At 36.0% G+C, this 23,807-nt stretch overlaps 1 protein-coding gene across 1 annotated transcript in view; it reads left to right on the forward strand.

The window, feature by feature from the left end:
- Nucleotides 1-12,704, forward strand: part of LOC122798762 (zinc finger protein 41-like) — a 139,521-nt gene extending 126,817 nt beyond the window's left edge. Inside the window, exons 3-4 of the mRNA XM_044067870.1 lie at nt 5,270-5,392; nt 11,180-12,704. Coding sequence (XP_043923805.1) covers nt 5,270-5,392; nt 11,180-12,681 — 1,625 coding nt within the window. The 3' untranslated portion in view covers nt 12,682-12,704. The remainder of the gene's footprint in view (nt 1-5,269; nt 5,393-11,179) is intronic.
- The last annotated feature ends 11,103 nt before the right edge of the window (nt 12,705-23,807 follow it).

Raw genomic sequence — 23,807 nt, forward strand, 5'->3', positions numbered from 1 at the left:
GGCTTTATTTAATTATGTTCAAAACCTCAGCGGACATGCTCAGCAATGTGCAAAGTTAATCATCAATTGCAACACTTACACCCTCATCAACTCCTACCACCATAAAGAATTAACCACAACCATCACTTTACCAATCATTACAAGTGAACAGGTCCTTAAAGAGAATCTATCAGGGCCACTGGAAACTCTCTTTAACCACAACCCCTGGATGGCTTTGTCCCACAGGAATGGAAGACTGCAAAAGTCATCCCTCTGCACAATGGGGGGCCCATCAACTGACCAAGGGAACTGCAGACCCATAAGCTTGACCATCCTTATCTGCAAGACCATGGAGAGAATTATCATGAACCTGATAAATAATGAGACAGGCACTCACAAAAAAGTGGACCAGCCCCACTTTGGCTTTGTCAAAGGTAAATCTTGCCTGCTGAGTCTGGTGGACTTCTTTGAAAAAGTTACCAGGGCCATGGATGAGGGCAAAATTGTACACATCGCTTATTTAGACATGGCCAAGGTTTTGCCACAATCTCTTGGGGATACAGATAAACTTATGCAGTTATGCATAAACCCCTACATCATCAGATGGATAGCCAGTTGGCTCACTGAAAGACACATGTTGAGTGGATAGGTAAATTCAGTTCTGATAAGAAACCTGTTACTGGTGGAATCCCACAGGATTCAGTATTGGGACTCCTCCTGTTTGGTATACACTTCTCTGAAGAGAAAGTCAATGTTTGGGGCCTCTGACTCACCAAGTTCACTGGCAGCTGTAAGCTGGGAATAGTCATTGCATCCCCAGATGATGTTGACATCCTGCAAACAGGCCTAAAAATGACTAATGACTGGTGCCAAAACCATGGTCTGAGACTAAATGTTAAAAAATTTGTAATCATACCCTTCAGTAAATCAGATATCCCTGCAAGTTATAACATTGAGAGCACACTCCTAAAAGTAGAGCCAGTGGTGAGGGACATAGGAACTCAGATGGGTAGTAACCTAGATTTTGACCACCAAGTAGCTGCAGTACTGAGGAAAGCCTTCTCTGTGGCTCAACTTATAACTAAAGGCATGAATTCAAGATAAAAGAAAGTCACAGTACCATTGTACTTGGCTCTTATCAGGCCCAAATTGTACTCCCTTCTGCATGTACCTAACCAGACACTTACACCAAATGGAGCAGCCCCAGTGGTTTCTCACTAAAAAACTACAATGTATAAGACACGTGTCTTGTGCAGACCATCTAAAGACCCTATTCCTTTACTCTGTCTCATATCATTTATTGAGAGGAGACTTATGCCTGACCTGGCAGTCTCTGATCCAGCCCTGAGGAATATGTTACACATTCACAAGAAACATTATGCACTGGTTATGCATTCAGTGGAATGAACCTTATTTGTGACTAACAGAACACGTTAGAGAGACAGATTCATATCCCAAAGGCTGCCTCATCTATGGAATAAACTTCCCATCTTCATAAAATGAAGTCCATCTCTCAATGTCTTCAACAAGAAATTGGATAAATGCATGGGGGAGGGGCATAAATTCACTCCTGGGGTACTGTGCATATCCTTTATGGACAGAGGTAGTCTGTAAGATGACTCAGGGTTCCTACACCCAAAGATCCACTACTCTGATACTACGCCATCCCATCTCTGGGGAATTAAGATTCAGTATTGTCATATCTTGGGTATTATTGGCTAGGCTTGTAAAGGCTCTTGTGCCATTATCCTAGTAATCGCCTATGAACCTGTAATTAGCATATTAATTATACACATATTTTGTTACATCGCCATCAAGCTGATTCTGCATACAAACAGCTTCTTAGATATTTCTTTAATACGTGCGTTTAGTGACGTGTTTATTCATCTGGCCAATGAATTGTACTTGTTTAGAATTTAAATGGTTAGATTCTTGTAATTAATGCCTGATTTGCTGTTTTACTTTTGTTTATGCCTGTGGAGATAAAGTGCTTGGTTCCTGTGGATGACCGAACTTTTAATAGCTTCTTCACGGTGTTGTCATTCAAATTCTGTTGAGCAGAACAACAACTGTTTTAAATTCCTGATCTGTTTATTCCCCTAGCCTGCCGTTTTTTATTCATGAAATTGTTTCTTCTATCCTTATGTTGTTAATTGGCCAGTAAATGTTTCAGATGCTGTAGCTATTTTTAAATGATCAGACTTTGCTGTCCAGATACAGTGACTCCCCCTCCTGCAATCTGGCAGAGCTTCCCAAAGAGGGAGACTGCATTCCAAAAAAGCACCTTGTGACATGCTAGCCTATGCAGACTGTGAACCCTTGAGCATGAATTCTAATAACGACTGTGACAAGGAAGTGAAATGAATAGTTATTTTGTCACAATTAGGTACAAATCTGACTTGAATTTAAAACATTCCCAGTGTGCATGTTTCACATTTTAGTTGCATCCAACATCTTGCATTTAACCCACTTCCCTCAGCATTTCTGTTGCATTATTTATGGCAAACTTGCTATCTAGACTATTGTCAGTCAACCTATATAGCATTTTGCATCCATTTCTGGATGTAGTACTTGAATTACCAGAACTAACATTTATATACCATTGTCTATTGGTTCCAATTATATTGAACTTAACAAGCATGTTCATTTCGGTAATAAGTTAGTCAGATACAATCATGGGTTTATATATAATAATGAACTATCAAACTCCTTGAACAATATTAATTGGATAACTCAAGAGTTTCATTTATCAAATATGATTTTGGTTCTAGAACTTTAAAAAATGTTTTAGTTACAACTATTGAGTCTGTGGCCAAAGTAAAACATGGTGGAATCAATCATTAACAAATTTCCTTTTGGGTGGAGTTTGACCTTAACCAAAGTATACTAGAAAAAGAACATAATTTTCAAAATGTACAAATAATCACCAAACAGAAGACACAACTGTAGATTATATCAGATTTGTAAGGAATTAAAGGCAAAAATTAAATCAGATAAGGCAGCATATGAAAATAAATGAGTTATAACACCAAATATTCATAACTATTCCAAGTAAGTTAACCTAATAACCAATATACATCTTTCACAAAGCTCATTATCAAATAATGGGGTATCACTAGAAACCTCAAGGTTTATAACTAGTGAATATAATAAATAGTTTGTCAATAGGCATAAAAATTCATACATACATACATACATTTGTTTACCGGGAAAGGCCTGGGGAGAAAAGCTGCAACATATAAAATAGACAAGAACGTTTACATGGGAACATTATTACAAAGACAAGTTGGTCTTTATGTAAATAAAAAAAAATCTTACTAACAATAATTAAGGAGAACATGAACATTTTTTCCTGTGCATACAAGCACAGTGACAACAATATGAGTGTAACAGTTGAGTAAAATACAAATAGACATAATAGTATTTTGTCAGGTTTAAAGCGCCATTGGATAGGAGCAGAAACGGAAGTGAAAGTATAAGCAAAATTAGCAGAAGAAATGTACCCTTCTGTCAAATACATAAACATTGTTAACAATATGCAGCTTCTCTCATGCCTTTTAGGATAGGATCCCAGTGTAAAGAAGTGTTTTATAGATAGGTATGCCAGTAGAATTCGCTGAAAATTCTGTCCTTCACATAAAATGTTAAATGGACATCACATCTGCCTGAGTTGGTACTAGCTCAAATGGATATAAAAGATCCTACGGGTCCTGTTAACAAGAGTAGTGGAATTTATGTCCTGGCTAAGTTTTCCCTAGTCAGTATAAATACCACCTCAAATCTTCCCTGCAAAGAAGCAATAGAGCTAAGGGGGTTAACTGAGTCAAGAAAAGTGTAAGTACATTTAAAGAAAGGAAGATGTTGAACCATTTTGGAGATGTGGGTATTTGTCTACAAACTGCAAAAACAGCCAGTTGTTTGGGACAGTACTTTTGAAAATGGAAAGTTGTTAGTTAATTTACTTAGGGTGTGTCTTCTGTGAGTAGTATATGTCCTGACTTTGTTAGTGTCTGTACATTTCTAGCTATTTGTCTTCACCAAGTTCTTTAATTGAAGTCCTAGTTAAACTGGTGTTCGACAAGGTTGTGGAGTATGTTAGAATGCAAACAGATCTTGGATCCTAAGGCCAGTAAAACCAATAACCATCAGCAATTCTTTGTGTAGGCCTTTCCTCACATTTAATGCTTGTTTGATGAACTGTATTGGATCATCTTTTCTACAAAATGTATTTCTCATAGCTCCCAGAAGTGAGTACAGGGATTCTTTTCTCTGTGAAACTGTCTGTCTACCTACTGAGGAGTGAACAAAATGTGCCCCGTGCTTCCTATTTTACACATCAGTCACATGTGATATATGCTGACCACTTGGACATGTGATTCATCTTAGGAAACTACCTGACCTTATCCTTCTGTAGTTAAACATGAATCTCCTGTCTTTTTCCCAGCTGTTCTTTTTGCCCAAACTAATATAGGTAATGGGTTTTTATCCACATCTGCCTCTTGGTCTGGAGTACACTTCCGGCAAATATCAGGATTGTTCCAGGTGTTATTTCTTTCTCACACAAACTTCATGCAGCACACCTTCCTTACTTATAAAGGTAAGTATTGAATCTGGTGCTACTTAAGGAACTCTAACACCACTCTGAAATAGTTATGTACTTCATGTCTCATTGCAGATTTCAGCTTCATTGACATCAAGGTGTTGAATCATAACACAAGTTTGATTGTCTGAACATTGCTACAGTGTCGATATGTTTTAGTTTTGTATGTACTTCTTTATCTAATATACTTTAACGAGTATATTGATCTTTTATTAGACTGAGATTTTCTTTTTGTATAGTTTTCACTATATATCTTTTTTTACTACACAATGTTTAGTTTATTTTCTTTATGCAGCTGACTGTGGGTCAGACTGAAGTGGTTATTTATATCACTATATTTGCTGAATTACCAAAATGTAATAAATAAGTAATAAATACTGGTGGAGCTGTATGTGTTTGACTCTGAACACTACAAAAATAAATACTATAAAAAGTTAACATATTTACACACACACACACACACACACACACACACACACACACACACACACACACACACAAAATAAAGGTTTAACAATATGGAAATTACTTGAGGTGACTTGTATTCATGCAAGGTTTTTAATGAAATGTATCTCTGTTATGGGGTTATCATTTTCCTTCAGTTGTATTTTGAGAACAACCCTTTGGAAATGTGAGTATTCTTGGAAGAATACAGGTTATTTTTAAATTTTGTCTCATTGCAATTTTTAGGGTATAACATCCCAGTGAACCACCTTTGGTCAATTATTTTGAAAGATAAGATGTTTCCATCTGATAATGGTGACAGAGGAATGACTTTACAGCAAAATCAGCTTCCTGGTAACAGAATTAGCAGTAAGTACATGAAATATATTCCATTTGTTAAAACTTTCAATTAAGTGTAAATTAAGAGTCTGGAGTAAGTACAGGAGGGAGTATTCTGTACAAACTTATATTCATAAAAGTGTTAAGCAAGTTTTTACATTAAAGGAAGTTAGACCTTGGAAAAACAGAACACCATGTATAGATAATACTATTTGTTATAAGAAGAAAATGTAATGAGCATTTGGAGAAGAAAGAACAAATAATTGAGATTTTGAGGACAGGTAATAAAAGGACATAAGGTAATAAAATGGGATGAAGCTAGACAAATTATTGGGGTTACTGAACTTAGATCAACTTGCATATACAGATCTAATGTTAGCGCTTAAGGAAGATATGTTGTGGTTAGATGATAATTTGGTTAAACCATGAGAAGTACATTTTATAACTTGGGCCAGAGCAGGAATGGCACACCAGAAAAGAGTAATAAAAAACGCATGTAAATGTTAGAGTTGAGAAAACAGTACGATGCAAGGGTAAAAAGTACTTGGAGTGAATGATTGATTAAATAATGATGCTACAGATGATCACTGGAGGAGAAATTTCTCTTAATCCCAGATATGCATTTAAATTAAGAAATCATAGAAGTTTTGCATGGAAATGTGTGGATAAGTATTTCCACACCCCTATGAGACTGGAACAAATATTCCTGCAGACAAGGCATATGTTAGAGATATGATGGTCAAGAAGGAGGTTCTTGGGGGGGGGGTATATTTTCAGAATGTGTGGAGTTACTTTGTTACAAAAATGATCTGAATAATATGATTAATCTTATAATCTTAGTACAGAGATGATTTTGCTGACTTGGTGTAAAATAGCACTCATTAAAGAGGTGAAGGCACTGCTAACTTTAGTGTTGGTAGTGACTAAGAAAGATGAAACTAGAAAATGGAAAATTAAAGACAAACCATCAATAAGAGAGGTGAACATGTGATTACAGAGATTAAAAATGTGGAACTGAAAACTTTTGGAAAACAGAAATATTTAAAAAAATGGGCTGTATGTGATTCAGTAAAAGAAACTGACTTGAAGAGGGCATTGACATGCACAAAGTGGCTAAGATGTTTATCTGTTTAATAAAGTAGGCTGTAATACAAAGAAAGAGGTCAGTGGTCTGATTAGTTGTTAGATGTGCAATGAAGTGAAAATAAAACAGTGTGATTACTAATTTAATCCTTTATCTCAAATTAAATAGATGATAAAACACTTAAACCACAGGTGATCATGCATATGTTCCTCAGCAGGGTAACTCGGTTTTTCTTTGTCAGCTCATACTCCACTATCACTTTTCAACCTCTGCCCCTTCTATACAACATATCTTATACAATTCCTGCTCAGTTATCTTCTTGTCTTATTCCCCACTTTACATTTAAATTTCTTGCTAACCTTCCCATTTTATCCATGTCCTTCAAATACTTACCCCCAACTCTCTTATAACCAGGTCCTATGTCAGAAATGAATCCTAGGATTCTTACCCCACTCTTACATAACTGGGTTCTATGTCAGTAAGTACCCTACTATTCTTACCCCACTCTCTTATAACCAGGTTCTGTGTCAGTAAGTACCCTAGTATTCTTACCCCACTCTCTTATATCCAGGTTCTGTGTCAGTAAGTACCCTAGTATTCTTACCCATCAGGTTCTGTGTCAGTAAAGTACCTAGCATTTTTACCCTCCCCACTCTCTTATAACCAGGTTCTGTGTCAGTAAGTACCCTAGTATTCTTACCCCACTCTCTTATATCCAGGTTCTGTGTCAGTAAGTACCCTAGTATTCTTACCCAACTCTCTTATAACCAGGTTCTGTGTCAGTAAGTACGCTGGCATTCTTAACCCACTCACTTATAACCAGGTTCTGTGTCAGTAAGTACCCTCGTATTCTTGCCCCCACTCTCTTATAACCAGGTTCTGCATAAGTAAGTAACCTACTATTCTTACCCCACTCACGTATATCCAGGTTCTGTGTCAGTATGTACCCTAATATTCTTATCCCACTCTCTTATAACCAGATTCTGCATCAGTAAGTACCCTAGTACTCTTACCCCACTCTTATATAACTGGGTTCTGTGTCAGTAAGTACCCTACTATTCTTACCCAACTCTCCTATAACCAGGTTCTGCATCGGTGAGTACCTAGCATTTTTACCCCACTGTCTTATAACCATGTCCTGTGTCAGTAAGTACGCTGGCATTCTTAACCCACTCACTTATAACCAGGTTCTGTGTCAGTAAGTACCCTAGTATTCTTACCCCACTCACTTATAATCAGGTTCTGTGTCAGTAACTACCCTAGTATTCTTACCCCACTCTCTTATAACCAGGTTCTGTGTCAGTAAGTATGCTAGTATTCTTACCCCACTCTCTTATAATCTGGTTCTGTGTCAGTAAGTACCCTCGTATTCTTACCCAACTCTCTTATAATCTGGTTCTGTGTCAGTAAGTACCCTAGTATTCTTACCCCACTCTCTTATAACCAGGTTCTGTGTCAGTAAGTACCCTAGTATTCTTACCCCACTCTCTTATAATCAGGTTCTGTGTCAGTAACTACCCTAGTATTATTACCCCACTCTCTTATAACCAGGTTCTGTGTCAGTAAGTATGCTAGTATTCCTACCCCACTCTCTTATAATCTGGTTCTGTGTCAGTAAGTACCCTAGTATTCTTACCCAACTCTCTTATAATCTGGTTCTGTGTCAGTAAGTACCCTAGTATTCTTACCCCACTCTCTTATAACCAGGTTCTGTGTCAGTAAGTACCCTAGTATTCTTACCCCACTCTCTTATAACCAGGTTCTGTGTCAGTAAGTACCCTAGTATTCTTACCCCACTCTCATATAACCAGGTTCTGTGTCAGTAAGTACCCTAGTATTCTTACCCCACTCTCTTATAACCAGGTTCTGTGTCAGTAAGTACCCTAGTATTCTTACCCCACTCTCTTATAACCAGGTAATGTGTCAGTAAGTACCCTAGTATTCTTATCCCACTCTCTTATAACCAGGTTCTGTGTCAGTAAGTACGCTAGTATTCTTACCCAACTCTCTTATAACCAGGTTCTGTGTCAGTAAGTACCCTAGTATTCTTACCCCACTCTCTTATAACCAGGTTCTGTGTCAGTAAGTACCCTAGTATTCTTAACCCCACTCTCTTATAACAAGGTTCTGTGTCAGTAAGTACCCTAGTATTCTTACCCAACTCTCTTATAACCAGGTTCTGTGTCAGTAAGTACGCTAGTATTCTTACCCAACTCTCTTATAACCAGGTTCTGTGTCAGTAAGTGCCCTAGTATTCTTACCCCACTCTCTTCTAACCAGGTTCTGTGTCAGTAAGTACCCTAGTATTCTTACCCCACTCTCTTATAAGTAGGTTTTATATCAGTAAGTACTCTGGTATTCTTACTCCACTCTCTTATAACCAGGTTCTGTGTCAGTAAGTACCCTAGTATTTTTACCCCACTCTCTTATAACCAGGTTCTGTGTCAGTAAGTACCCTAGTATTCTTACCCCACTCTCTTATAACCAGGTTCTGTGTCAGTAAGTACCCTAGTATTTTTACCCCACTCTCTTATAACCAGGTTCTGTGTCAGTAAGTACCCTAGTATTCTTATCCCCACTCTCTTATAACCAGGTTCTGTGTCAGTAAGTACCCTAGTATTCTTATCCCCACTCTCTTACTTTTTCATGTACCAACTATTAACAATGTAGTTATATTAGTAACACAAGCTGTTTTTATTTTGAATATATTGATTACACATATATAGCCAAAAGAAGATATAACTGCCATAGTTGTTGTATTGTTTATTTGGCCAGCTGTGACACATGCTCACAATTTTATTTTTTATTATTTGGGAAAAAGTGTCAGAGAACTACGTTTTAGGATTAGACAACATATGAGGGCAGTTAAAAACAAAGATGTCTGTAATGCTTTGGCTAGGCATAGTTTAGAGTGTAAGCATTTTCTTAAATTTTGCTTTAGTGTTTTGGAACAGATTAACACTGAAAGTTTTGTTTTTAGTTGCAACAACATCCTGGAAGCTAAAAATGTTAATGGCAGATATTTCTAAGGTCAGACCATTTTCCGTGGCTCAATGAAAATATTAATCTAAAGAGTATTCTTAAAGTGAATTTAATTTAAGGATTTGTTTGAAATTTTAAATGTTATCATAAGATGTTACATCTTGTGAAATGTTGTTGTAATGTCACTTTAAATGCAGTTACTGTCTTTAGGAATGGATGTGCAACTTATGTTATTACTTAAATAGAGGAGTAACTTTTGTAATATTTAAACTAATTAGTTTGCTAGTGATTTTGTTTTCTGATGAAGTTCCATGTCCATTAAAAAGGAACAACATCACTGATATTGTGTTTCTGCAGTGCTTGCCTCATACCAGCTGTTTGTTTTTTAGCCTACCGGCAAAGTTTGTGTGTTTATATTGTATTCATTTTGTTACATTTCCTGTACTTTTTCTGAATGCTCACAATACTTCTTCTGTACCTGTCACTTTTCTATGTCTTTCAGGGAATTTAATACATTGATTTAACTGTAATTAGTTCTATTTACCAACTTATTTATGTTACCTAATTTATTTAACTTTACGGAATGAATATTATTAGGTGAGTTTCAGGGTTTTTTTTACTATACTTTCCTCTTTGCATTCTTGTATTTTTCAGAATTTTGTATTTAAAATTTTTACCAAATCTAAAGATGTTTTATCTCCTTTTTGAATCTTTAGTTTTATTATTTTGCTGAGTAAATAGCTGTGTTTGCCCTGATCTTTAAATTTGTTTCTGGTCGATATTGAAAATTTGTCATATATAAAATTTTAATGTCTCCCTCAAAATACAGTTTATTCATAAAATCGTTAACCGCAAAAATATTTAAATATTAAACATGCTTCTGATTGACAGAGGCAGAAAGTAATGTCCAAACTAAAATACCATCCATATAACCTCGGCAAACTTCCTAATATACCCCATCCTAATAAAAGCCCATTAATATAGGGATTCTATTATGGAACAATATGGGAATACTATAGGGAATCTATTATGGATTGCACAGCTAGGCTTTCCCTATTGGTCAATAGCCTAGTATATAACCATGAACCTGCCAACCTATGGGCAATCATTCTTACTGTTCCATCAGAAGCAAAGTGCATGTTGTAGCAAAATTAAGGCATGAAGTCTAGTTGTTCCCACCAGCTCCTAAATATATCAAATGCAACAGATTTATACTGCCATAAAAACATTTTGTCTCTAGCATTATAGAGGATTTTAAATGATTAAATCCATTGTATTAGAAAGTAGTGGAGTTTATTACTTTTGAAATTTAAATCTGAAATACTCTTTTCTCTTATTGTAACAATACTTATGCTAGCTTTTCACTGGTTCCTGGGTAGAGTTTTATGTCCAAGAGCACCCATGATGCCCTTAAATGAAATTTGGGCTAAATGGGAGGGATTTATTTTATAAGGAACAGTAAGGTGGCAAGTGCACCAGATGAACTCTTGGAAACTCATTTGCATTAATAAGAAAAGCAGCCAACCGTATGGCATTGTTAAATGTATTCAGAAGGAGCAGCAAAGCATAATGGTAGTATAGATTTTTTGTGACATTCATTATGTAATTCTTTGAAACAACAATCCATTGTTTGTTTACTATAGTTAGAAATTTAAAAAAGGCTTTGTGTGAGGACACAGTAATAAAGTTACACTGTAAATATTATTGGTAAGAAAACCTGTTCTTACACACTATTTTTGTTTTCTTTTAAGTCAACAGGGATGCAGATTTCTCTGAGATTCAGACTCTTCAGTCGTCCCATGAGAAACCCCAGGATGCTGAATTTAACAAATCTTTCTTTGATAAGATGTCAATCACAAGGGAAAATGCAGTGCATTCTGAAACCAGACATAACTGTAAGGAAGGAGATGATGGATTTATAAAAAAAATAAACAAACTAGAAACGCATCTACAAACTCTCATAGAAGTGGCATGTAGTCAGCTTAATCACAACAACAGTGTCACATGCAATATTAATGATTTAACTGATCAATTAAATCACAGTGGGAAAAGACAAAATAATGCAATGGCATTACATGAGCAGATATGCAATGAACAAAAGCTTTACAAATGTGTCACATGCAACAAGGGTTTTACAGACAGAAAGACTATAAGAGTGCATATGATAAGTCATACTGGTCAGAAGCCCTACAAATGTACCATGTGTGACAAGAGGTTTACACAGAGGAGTATTATGGTATTTCATCAAAGGCTCCACAGTGTGTGTGACAAGAGGTTTGCATGGAAAAGGACTATGGTACTTCAGCAGCATATCCACACAGGGCAGAAACCCTACAAATGCGCCATTTGTGACAAGAGTTTTGTAAAGAATAGTCAGATGGTAAGTCACCAGAGTACCCACACAGGTCAGAAAAACTACAAATGTGCCACATGTGGTAAGAGTTTTAGGGACAAGAGTAATATGCATAGGCATCAGAATACACATACGGGGCAGAAACCCTATAAGTGCACCATGTGTGAAAAGACTTTTACACGAAAGGGTAGCATGATAAAACACCAACATATACACACTGGAGAGAAACCCTACAAATGCACCATGTGTGACAAGAGTTTTGTACAGAAGAGTCAGCTGGTAAGTCATCAGAGTACCCACACAGGACAGAAAAACTACAAATGTGCCACATGTGGTAAGAGTTTTGGGCACAAGAGTAATATGCATAGGCATCAGAGTACACACACTGGGCAGAAACCCTATAAGTGTGCCATGTGTGAAAAGACTTTTACACTGAAGGGTAACATGGTAAAACACCAACATATACACACTGGAGAGAAACCCTATAAATGCACCACATGTGAAAAGAGTTTTGCACAGAAGAATCAGATGGTAAGCCATCAGAGTTCTCACACTGGACAGAAAAACTACAAATGTGTCACATGTGGTAAGAGTTTTAGTCAGAAAGGTAATATGTATAGGCATCAAAATACCCACACGGGACAGAAAAACTACAAATGTGCCACATGTGGTAAGGGTTTTAGGTACAAGAGTAATATGTATAGGCATCAAAATACACACAAGGGGCAGAAAAAAATGCCCAATCCTGGTAGGCGCACTAGTGCCGGGACTGGAAAAAATGACAATGTAGAATCCTCAAAATATGGAAACATTCCTCCAATGGGGCCAGGCAAGGCTCAGAGGGAGGATGCCCCCCTTGTTGTAGAAGAAGTAGCAGTCCACAAAATTGACAAAAATTGATTGGCTAAAGAAGAGATAAAAATACCTTAGAATGGACTATTGAGGATAGGAAAGAAATTATGTATTGTTACTATTATGTAAAAATCCCAGAATTTCCAGACACAAGATATACAAAATGATTAAGAGAGAAATTAGAGGAAATAAAAATACTTCTGCAGGAAAAACTGTTAAAAGCTTAAAAAAAATTTGCATTCATTAATACAACAGATTTTTGAAAAACAGTATATAGATCAAGAAATTTTGATCTGTTTGGAAAAAGAAGCATCTGAGGTAGTGAGAATATATAAACAACAAAACATAGATATATTGGAAAAATATAAAAAAGAAATATGGACATGGGAAAGAAAGAGAGATTTGATATGGTGCAATTTTTATGCAAAGGAGAAAGCCAAATTAACTAATATAGAGAAGGCAGTTTCAAAGATATTTGAAGGGAAATACAGGCAAAGGCATCCAGATATGGAAAATTTCACAATAAAAAGATTAATAGCACAAAGATGTAATGCAGAAAAAATGATTAGTAAAGAAGAAGTTAAAGAAATAGAAGTTGAAGTTGTGGAGTGCCTGTCTAGTGAAGGATTAAATGTAGAAGGTCTAACACAGACTACATCACAGCATGATGGAGTGAGTCCCCAGAATAAGGAAAAGCAAGAAGATCAGGAGACGTGAAGAAGAAATAGAGACATGGGAAAGGAAAAGAGATTTAATATGGTGTAATATTTATACAAAGGAGAAAGCAAAACTAAACAATACAAAAAGAGCAGTACCTAAGATGTTTGAGGAGAAATACAGGCCAAGGAATCCAGATATGGAAAACTTTACAATACAAAAAATAAGAAGACTAAGAGGAAAATTAGAAAAAGAGATTAGTAATGGAGAAGTCAAAGAAATACAAATTGAGGTTATGGAGCAGCTGCAAAGAGAAGGATTCAGTGTAGAAAATCAAATGCAGAAAGCACCACAACAGGATAGAGCAATGGATATCCAAATTAAGGGGAAACCAGTGGAACAGAAAGCAACTGATCAGGTGTCATATCAAGATATTTTGGAGCCTTCCACAGGAAACCAGTATAAATGTTCACTTGAAGCTAGACAGCAAGGAAAGGAACAGGAAACTCTGATGCAGTCAATGTTGAGGAGTGATAGGCCAGTGAGTTCCCATATGAAAGAGCAACAGATGACACAGGATGAAATTGAAGAAAATGTGCCACAGGAAGATGCTATAGAACTTTCTACAGAATGTCCGCAGGAAACGGAAAACAAAGGATGTGCCATCAGTATGGAAGAAAATGAGTTAAGAGAAGAGTTGATTGATTTAATAGACAAAGACAGATATATCAAGATCAATGAGAGAAATAGACTGCAGAAGGTTAATAAAACCCCAAAAGTCAGAAGCTTGATAAAACAAATCAACACAGTAATTAGGACTGTCCATAGAGATCCATGTGATATAACAGAAGTAAACAGAATATATTACTGCGTTGCTAAATTAATAACTGATAAAGTTCTACCACAGGAACATAGGGTAGCGAGGGAAAAGAGGGGGCGAAAGTGAATACCATCATGGAAATATCAAAAAGAGAAAACTATAAAGCAGCTAAGACAAGAAGTGTCATTGTTAGAAGATTATAGAAGAGGAAACAGATCAACAAAAATACTAAGAAAGATAGATGTGATAAAAGCAATGTGCAGTATTAGAACAGACCACTATCTATTATGCAATATTGGAGATAACAAACTAAAACTTTCAAAACAGGCAGAAAGACTTAAAATATACAAAAATAAATATAAGGGAAAAGCACAAAATAAGAAATGTATTGATGACCCAAAAAAGGTGTTATAGAGAATTGGGAAATAAGGTAAAAGGAATTGAAAGACTGTGAAAAAAAGAGGAAGTAGATACATTTTGGAGAAGTATCTATGAAGATCCTGTGGAACATAACAAAGATGCTAAATGGATAGATGAAATAAATGAAAGAATAAGAAGTTTAAAGGTACAGAATATGAAATGGGATGAAGTAAAAGCCAGAGAGATTGAAACAAAGTTGAGAAAAGCCTCTAAATGGAAAACCCCAGGCCCAGATGCAGTACCTAACTTTTGGCTTAAAGTATTAACTTGTTTGCATGATAATTTAGCCATGAGTAAGAACTATTTATATGCGCACCCCAAACATACACCGCACTGGTTAACAACAGGAAAAACAATGCTCTTACTTAAGAGTGAACCTGCAAGCTACCCTAAAAACTATAGACCGATACCTTGTCTTCCAATGAAGTATAAACTATACACGGGAATTGACGCTGACAGAGTTTATAGTCATTTAGAAGAAAACTCAATTATGGCAGCAGAATAAAAGGGCACTAAAAGAAAGTTATATGAATCAAAGCATAATTTGTTGTTAAACAATGTTATAGTGGAGAACTGTAAGAAGGGGAGGAATCTAAGTATGACATGGACTGACTACAAAAAAGCATTTGATAGTATCCCACATTCATGGATAAAAGAGTGCTTAAAAATGTATAAGATACACCCTACACTGATTGACTATATTACAGTAACCATGAAATAGTGGCAGACCACTTTGCAATTAAGCCATGACAAAGGACAGATTATTATCCCAGGGATAAAAATCCAAAGAAGAATATTCCAGGGTGACTCTCTGTCACCACTGCTATTCTGCATTGCCATTAATCCATTAAGCTGTTTACTTAACTTAGGCCATGGCTACAATTTGGCTTCTAGAAAACAAAGTCTAATGACTTCTCATCTTCTCTTTGTCGATGATTTAAAACTGTATAGCTCATCAGATGAGGAACTGAAAGCACAGCTGCAGGTTGTGAAAACATTTTCAGATGATACTGGAAACAGCATTGACATCTAGGAACAAGATCCAAGCCATAAATCAATTTGCTCTTCCTGCCCTAACTTATAGTTTTAGAGTGATTTACTGGCCCAAAAAAGTGTTGGCTAGACTGGATATTAAAACAAGAAGGATGCTTCATGCTCACCAAATGATTTACAAAAATCAGTGTCTACCAAGATCATATATTCCCCATTCTGAAGGTGGGATGAGCTTCCTTGAAATTGATTACATGTATAGATCTGCAATTGTGGGACTCCACACATATCTACTGACGTCACAAGATCCAAATGTGGTGAAAGTTTTGAAACATGAGGAGAATAAATCTAAGATGACATCTCTACTTAATTTAGCAGAAGCATATCAACATCAAGCAGGAATGGAAATCAAACCAGAAGTGGATAAAAAAAAGGCAGCAACTGAATGTGCCAAAAAATAAAAGAAAGAATATAATGTGAAGACCAGATGAGAAGGCAAGAAATGTGGAAAAAAACATAAATATAGTTGCAAGTATAGAAAACATCTGGAAGAGCCTCATGTTGATCAAGAATGAATGCAGGAATGGATAAGGAGAGGTGAATTCAAACCAAGAAATGAAAGGTTAATATTGGCAGCCCAAGATACTGGGCTATGTACACGCTGGTTTACAAAGTCCATTGAACATGTGGGAGAAACAGACATATGTAGTTTTTGTAAAACCAAATTGGAAACAGTCATACACCTTGTTGCTGGCTGTGACACACTAATGGCAGAGTGACTGTATACTGAAAGGCATAATAATGTGGGGAGACTGTTGCACTGGGGATTGTGCAAACATTATGGTATCAAAGTGGCTGAAAAACACTGGAAACATGAGTCACAGAGAATCATAGAAAATGATGAAGTTTATATTACATGGGATCACCCATTACCAACAATTCAAAAGATAGATGCTAGAAAACTGGATACAGTGGTCCAAGAAAAGAAGACAAAAGTAGCATTGATCATTGAAATCACAACACCTAGTGACTACAGTGTCTTGCGTACAGAGAGACACAAAGTCGTAAAATACCAGGATCTGCAGGCAGAAACAAGAGCAATGTGGAAGAAAGATACCCAGACAATTCCAATAGTAGTAGGAGCAACGGGTCTTATAAAAAAGAATTTACAGTCATATTTATATATATTATCAATCCATGTAACACCGTATGAATTGCAGAAGGAGTTATTACTGGGCACGTTACTGGTGCTGCGAAGAGCACTTTTTGCTGACATCAAAGATTGAAATTATTTATTTATTTATTTAGATTTGTTTACTGGTTATTAGTATTACAATACTAATTTCATGAACTTTAATCATACTTTGACTTTGGGATGGGGTCCATTCCCATCATGGTATTAGAAACCCAAAAGATTTGGAGAAAGAAGAAAAGCTGGAAATGCTATAACTGTGCCCTGTGTTACAAATCCTTCAGACAGACAAGTGCTTTGAAAAGGCATCAGAGGATCCACTGTGGGCAAAAAAAAAATTAAGAAATTTTAATACAGAGGATGTGAATTGGAATGAAGACTGTTACTCGGTTAAAGCTAAGAAGAAATATGGACAGGGGAAAGGAAAAGAGATTTAATATGGTGTAATATTTATGCAAAGGCGAAAGCAAAACTAACCAATACAAAAAGAGCAGCACTGAAGATATCTGAAGAAAAATATAGGCAAAGGAATCTGAATATGGAAAACTTTACAATACAAAAAATAAGAAGACTAAGAGGAAAAGTAGAAAAAGAGATTAGTAATGGAGAAGTTAAAGAAACAGAAACTGAGGTAATGGAACAGCTGCAAAGAGAAGGATTCAGTGTAGAAAATCAAATGCAGACAGCACCACAACAGGATATCCAAATTAAGGGGAAACCAGTGGAACAGGAAGTAACTGGTCAGGTGCCATATCAAGATATTTTGGAGCCTTCCACAGGAAACCACTATAAATGTTCACTTAAAGCTAGACAGGAAAGGAAAGGAACAGGAAACTGTGAAAACTCTGATGCAGTCAATGTTGAGGAGTGATGGGCCAGTGAGTTCCCATATGACAAAACAACAGAAGACACAGGATGAAATTGAAGAGAATGTGCCACAGGAAGATGCTATAGAACTTTCTATAGAATGTCTGCAGGAAATGGAAAACAAGGGATGTGCCGTCAGTATGGAAGAAAAGGAGTTAAGAGAAGAGTTGCTTGATTTAATAGACAAAGACAGCTATATCAAGATCAATGAGAGAAATAGAATGCAGAAGGTTAATAAATCCCCAAAAGTCAGAAGCTTGATAAAACAAATGAACACAGTAATTAGGACTGTCCATAGAGATCCATGTAATATAACAGAAGTAAACAGAATATATTACTGTGCTGCTAAATTAATAACTGATAAAGTTCTACCACAGGAACATAGAGTAGCGAGGGAAAAGAGGGGGCGAAAGTGAATACCATCATGGAAATATCAAATAGAGAAAACTATAAAGCAGCTAAGACAAGAAGTGTCATTGTTAAAAGATTATAGAAAAGGGAATAGATCAACAAAAATATGAAGATAGATGTGATAAAAGCAATGCACAGTATTAGAACAGACCAGGATCTACTATGCACTATTGGAGATAACAAACTAAAAATTTCAAAACAGGGATAAAGACTCAAAAGATATGAAAATAAATATAAGGGAAAAGCACAAAATAAGCAATTCACTGATTAGCCAAAAAAATTTTATAGAGAATTGGGAAATAAGGTAAAAGGAATTGATAGACCACCGAAAACAGAGGAACTAGATGCATTTTGGAGAAGTATCTATGAAGATCCTGTGGAACATAACAAAGATGCTAAATGGATAGAAGTAAAAGAAAGAATAAGAAGTTTAAAGGTACAGGATATGAAATGGGATCAAATGACACCTAGAGATATTGAAACAAAGTTCAGAAAATCCTCTAATTGAAAAACCTCAGGCTCAGATGCAGTACCTAACATTTGGCTTAAAGTATTAACTTCTTTACACAAGGATCTAGCCATGAGTAAGAACTATTTATATGCTCACCCCAAACAGACACCGCACTGGTTAACAACAGGAAAAACAATGCTCTTACTTAAGAGTGAACCTGCAAGCTACCCTAAAAATTATAGACCAATAACTTGTCTTCCAACGACATATAAACTATACATGGGGATTGACGCTGACAGAGTTTATAGTCATTTAGAAGAAAACTCAATTATGACAGTAGAACAAAAGGCCAATAAAAGAAAGTCATATGGAACAAAGGATCATTTGTTGTTAATTAAAGTTATAGTGGAGAACTGTAAGAAAGGGAAGAATCTAAGTATGGCATGGATTGACTATAAAAAAGTATTCTGTAGTATCCCACATTCATGGATAAAAGAGTGCTTAAAAATGTATAAGGCACATCCTACTCTGATTGATTACATTACAGTAACCATGAAACAGTGGCAGACCACTTTGCAATTAAGCCATGATAAAGGACAGATTATTATCCCAGGGATAAAAATCCAAAGGGGGATATTCCAGGGTGACTCCCTGTCACCGTTGCTATTTTGCCTTGAAATTAATCCATTAAGCTGTTTACTTAACAGCTTAGGTCATGGCTATAATTTGGCTTCTAGAAAACAACATAGTCTAATGACTTCTCATCTTCTCTTTGTCGTTGATTTAAAATCGTATCGCTCATTAGATGAGGAATTGAAAGCACAGCTACAGGTTGTCAAAACTTTTTCAGATGATATTGAAATGTCATTTGGTCTTGATAAATGTGCAAAAGCAACCTTTAAAAAAAGAAAACTGCAGCACCAGGAAAACATCAGTTTGGGACAAGAATGTGATATAAAAGAACGTGAGCAAGAGGGGGTGTATAAATACTTGGGAACTGATGAAGGATTAACAATAAAACATGAACAATTGTGAATAAAGCTTAGTAAGGAGTACTTTAGAAGACTTAAATTAATCCTGAAAACAGCATTGACACCTAGGAACAAGATTCAAGCTATAAATCAATTTGCTCTTCCTGTCCTAACTTATGGTTTTGGAGTGATTGACTGGCCCCAGAAAGTGTTGGATATATTAGATATTAAAACAAGAAGGATGCTTCATGCTCACCAAATGATTTATAAAAGTCAGAGTATACCAAGATTATATATTCCCCGTTCTGAAGGAGGGATGGGCCTCCTTGAAATTGATTACATGTATAGATCTGCAATTGTGGGACTCCACACATATTTACTGACCTCACAAGATCCAAATGTGGTGAAAGTTTTGAAACATGAGGAGAATAAATCTAAGATGATATCTCTGCTTAATTTAGCAGAAGCATATCGACGTCAAGCAGGAATGGAAATCAAACCAGAAGAGGATAAAAACCAGGCAGCAACTGAATGTGCTAAAAAACAAAATAAATAATATAAGGCGAAGGACCAGATGAGAAGGCAAGAAATGTGGCAAAAGCATAAATATAGTTGCAAGTATAGAAAATTTATAGAAGAGCTTCATGTTGATCAAGAATGAATGCAGGAATGGTTAAGGAGAGGTGAAGTTACATCAAGAAATGAAAGGTTAATATTGGCAGCCCAAGATAGTGGGCTATGTACACACTGGTTTACTAAGTCCATTGAACATGTGGGAGAAACAGACATATGTAGGTTTTGTGGAACCAAATTGGAAACAGTCACATACCTTATTGCTGGTTGTGACTCTCTAATGGCAGAGGGAGTGTATACTGAAAGGCATAATAATGTGGTGAGATTGTTACACTGGAGATTGTACAAACATTATGGTATCAAAGTGGCTGAAAAACACTGGAAACATGATCCACAGAGAATCATAGAAAGTGATGAAGTTTGCATCACATGAGATCACCCAATACCAACAGTCCAAAAGATAGATGCTAGAAAACTGGATATATTCGTCCAAGAAAAGAAGACAAAAGTAGCATTGATCATTGAAATCACCACACCCAGTGACTACAGTGTTTTGCATACAGAGAGACACAAAGTCATAAAATACCTCGATCTGCAGGCAAAAATGAGAGCCTTGTGGAAGAAAGATGCCCAGACAGTTCCAATAATAGTAGGAGCAACTGGTCTTATAGAAAAGAATTTACAATCGTATTTAGATATGTTACCAATTCATATAACACCACACAAATTGCAGAATGAGTCATTAGTGGGCACATTGCGGGTGCTGTAAAGAGCACTTTTGGTTAACATCAAAGAGTGAAACAATACTAATTTCATGAACTTTAATCGTACTTTGACTTAGGAATGGGGTCCATTCCCGTCATGGTATTAGAAACCCAAAAGACATGGAGAAATATTTTAATACAGAGAATTTGAATCGGAATGAAGACTGTTACTCAGTTAAAGTTAAAAAGGGTCCCAATTGAAAAACACGAGGTGCACTCACTGTGCCCAACGTGTGGTTAAAAGTATTAAAAATTTTCCATGTGATTTAATGTTGAGAAAAAACTACCCATAGGTGCACCTTGAAATGACTGACACCAGTCTGTATAACAGTGGGGAAAACAGTATCATAGTTAAAACGTGAACCTCTAGATTACTGTATAAACTATTATTCAATAACTTGTCTTCCCACAACAACATACAAGCTAGATGCAGGAATTGATGCAGGCCAAGTGCATAGTCATCTAGATAAAATTTGATCATGACATTAAAACAGAAGGGGGATAAAAGAGATTCCTACTGAACTAAGTATCATCTTTAGCTAAACAAAGCCATAATAGAGACTTGTAAAAAGAACAAAATCTCAATATGGTATTCCTCACTCATGGATTATAGAATAATCACAAATGTACAAGAGCCACCACACATTTATAAGTTATGTTGCAATTACTATAAAAAAGTGGCAAACCACTTTGCAGATGAACCATTAAAATGGGATAAATTACTATCTAGGGTATAAAAATCCAGGCTGGAATACTCCAAGGTGTTTTTTTGGGACCATTACTGTTGTGTTGCCTTGCTGTTAATCTGTTAAGCTGTTTACTTAGCCTAGGTCATGGATTCTGTCTGACTGCAAGAAAATCTTCTTGTCAAAAGCCATGTTACCTGCCTTTTTTCAATTATCTAAGAATACATTGCTCATCAGAAACATGTCACCTGCCTTTTGTGGGTTATCTACGGATGCATTGCTCATCTGACAAACATCTGAAAGTTCAGCTGCAAGTCATTAACACCTTTAAAGATGTAATAAGAATGTCATTTGGTCTCAAAAAATATGCTAAAGCAACATTCATAGCAGAAAATTTGAATAATCCAGAAAATATAAACCATGTGAAGGAATGAGATATAAAAAAAATTGCACAAGAGGGAGTATATAAATATCTAGGAATAGATGAAGGGGCAGCAATACAACACAAACAGATAAGAACAAAGCTTATTAAGAAATATTTTAGAAGCCCGAAACTAATACTGAAAACAGTTTTAATATCTAGGAATAAGGTTCAAGCTCTAAATTACAGCCCTCATTAGTTTTACCAATTCCATTAGTCATCTCAGAAACAACAAACAACTTATCTCTGCAACCTTTCTTGACATGTCAAAAGCCTTTGACATCATATCTCATCAAATCCTCCTAAATAAACTGGCCACTTACAACCTCTACCCTGAAGCCCTAAACTGGTTCCACAGCTACCTCTCAAACAGGAAACAAGCTTCCTTATGGGATAATAAACTCTCCCCTCACCTTTCAATCTCTGTAGGAGTTCCCCAAGGATCAATTCTAGAGCCACTTCTCTTTACCATTTTCATCAATGACCTTAGTTCTGCCGCTAACCCTGCCAATAGTATACAGATGACTCCTCACTTATCTGCTCTGCTCCAACATTCAAATCTCTTCATATGAAATCTCAGACTGCCCTCAGTTACACTGAAAAATAAATATCTAGCAGCCCATCAACTTATACTAAATCCTAATAAAACTAAACTTATGGTGTTTTGTAATCCCTTATCTCTCACTAATCATCTACCTCTCTCTATCTTTTTTTCAAATGACACAAAAATAGAACCTGTTGAACAGACTAAACTGCTCAGGGTAACTATAGATAATGCACTGAAATTTGGCAAACATATAGCACAGACAATTAAAAAGGTCCACAGAAAACTGGGTGCACTCTACAGAGCCAAACCCTTACTAACAAATCAGGCTAAACTGGCAACAGCAAGAACCCACCTGTTATCTTCACTACTCTACTGTTGTCAAATATTTACAAACCTTCGCAAAACAGAAATGAATAACCTTGGGTCATGCTATAACAAAATAGCCAAATTTGCAACAAACCAGCCCCACAAAACTCATCACTGTATAGCTTTATAACAACTAAATTGGCTAGAACTCCCAAACTTACTTGAATTACACCAACTATCAACTGCCCATACAGTGATGTATAAACCCGATCACTGCCCATCTCTATCTAACCTTGTTCAACCTTATAAAAACCTTAATTCTCTCAGGTCAGCAGACAAAGTGCTATTCAAAGTAAACAAATCACAAAACTCACATGATGACACCCTATACTGTCATCAAATTGCAAAATACTAGAAATGTCTTCCACAACCGATTGCATCCATTCATCATACTAAAAGTTTTAAACAGGCACTAAAACAACACTTTATAACTTACTGGATATATGCTCCTGCTCTCCTCCTGCCTAATCTGCCCCCCCCCCAATCACACTCCATGCAGCGCTCCTACATTCTCATAACCTTTGCATGAGGACTATCCCAACACTCCAAAAAAAATATGTTCTGAAACTAAAGTATTCCTTGAACAACAAATGTAAAATTCAGCAAAACACAAGCAAGGAATACACCATCAAACCTTATTTTATTAAAATGCAAAGCTTTCAAGCAATAGCTCTTTCTCAGTGCATAAAATCACTGAATGAATGGTCACGTTAAATACATATGATCTCCAATCAGCAAAGACAGTTAATTAGATATCACTAATCAAGCAAAAGCTTGTAAAAATTAACCATTCCTATTCAGCAAAAAAAAAAAAAAAAAAAAAAAGACATTAAACTAAAGATATAGACAACCTGGTAAAGATAAACATAAATAAACACATATTCATAAAAAACATTAAATAACAATATAAAAACTATATTAAACTTAAATACATTCATATTTAGATTTAAGAACAGGTTTTAAACTATTCTGAAGGTTCAAACCTAGGCTAACAGAGGCCTGGAAAAAAATCAATCCATTTACATTCAGCCAGTTCAG

This window comes from Protopterus annectens, chromosome 3.part1, assembly GCF_019279795.1.
Source record: "Protopterus annectens isolate FY-2018-M chromosome 3.part1, PAN1.0, whole genome shotgun sequence".
NCBI classification, from domain to species: Eukaryota; Metazoa; Chordata; order Ceratodontiformes; family Protopteridae; genus Protopterus; species Protopterus annectens.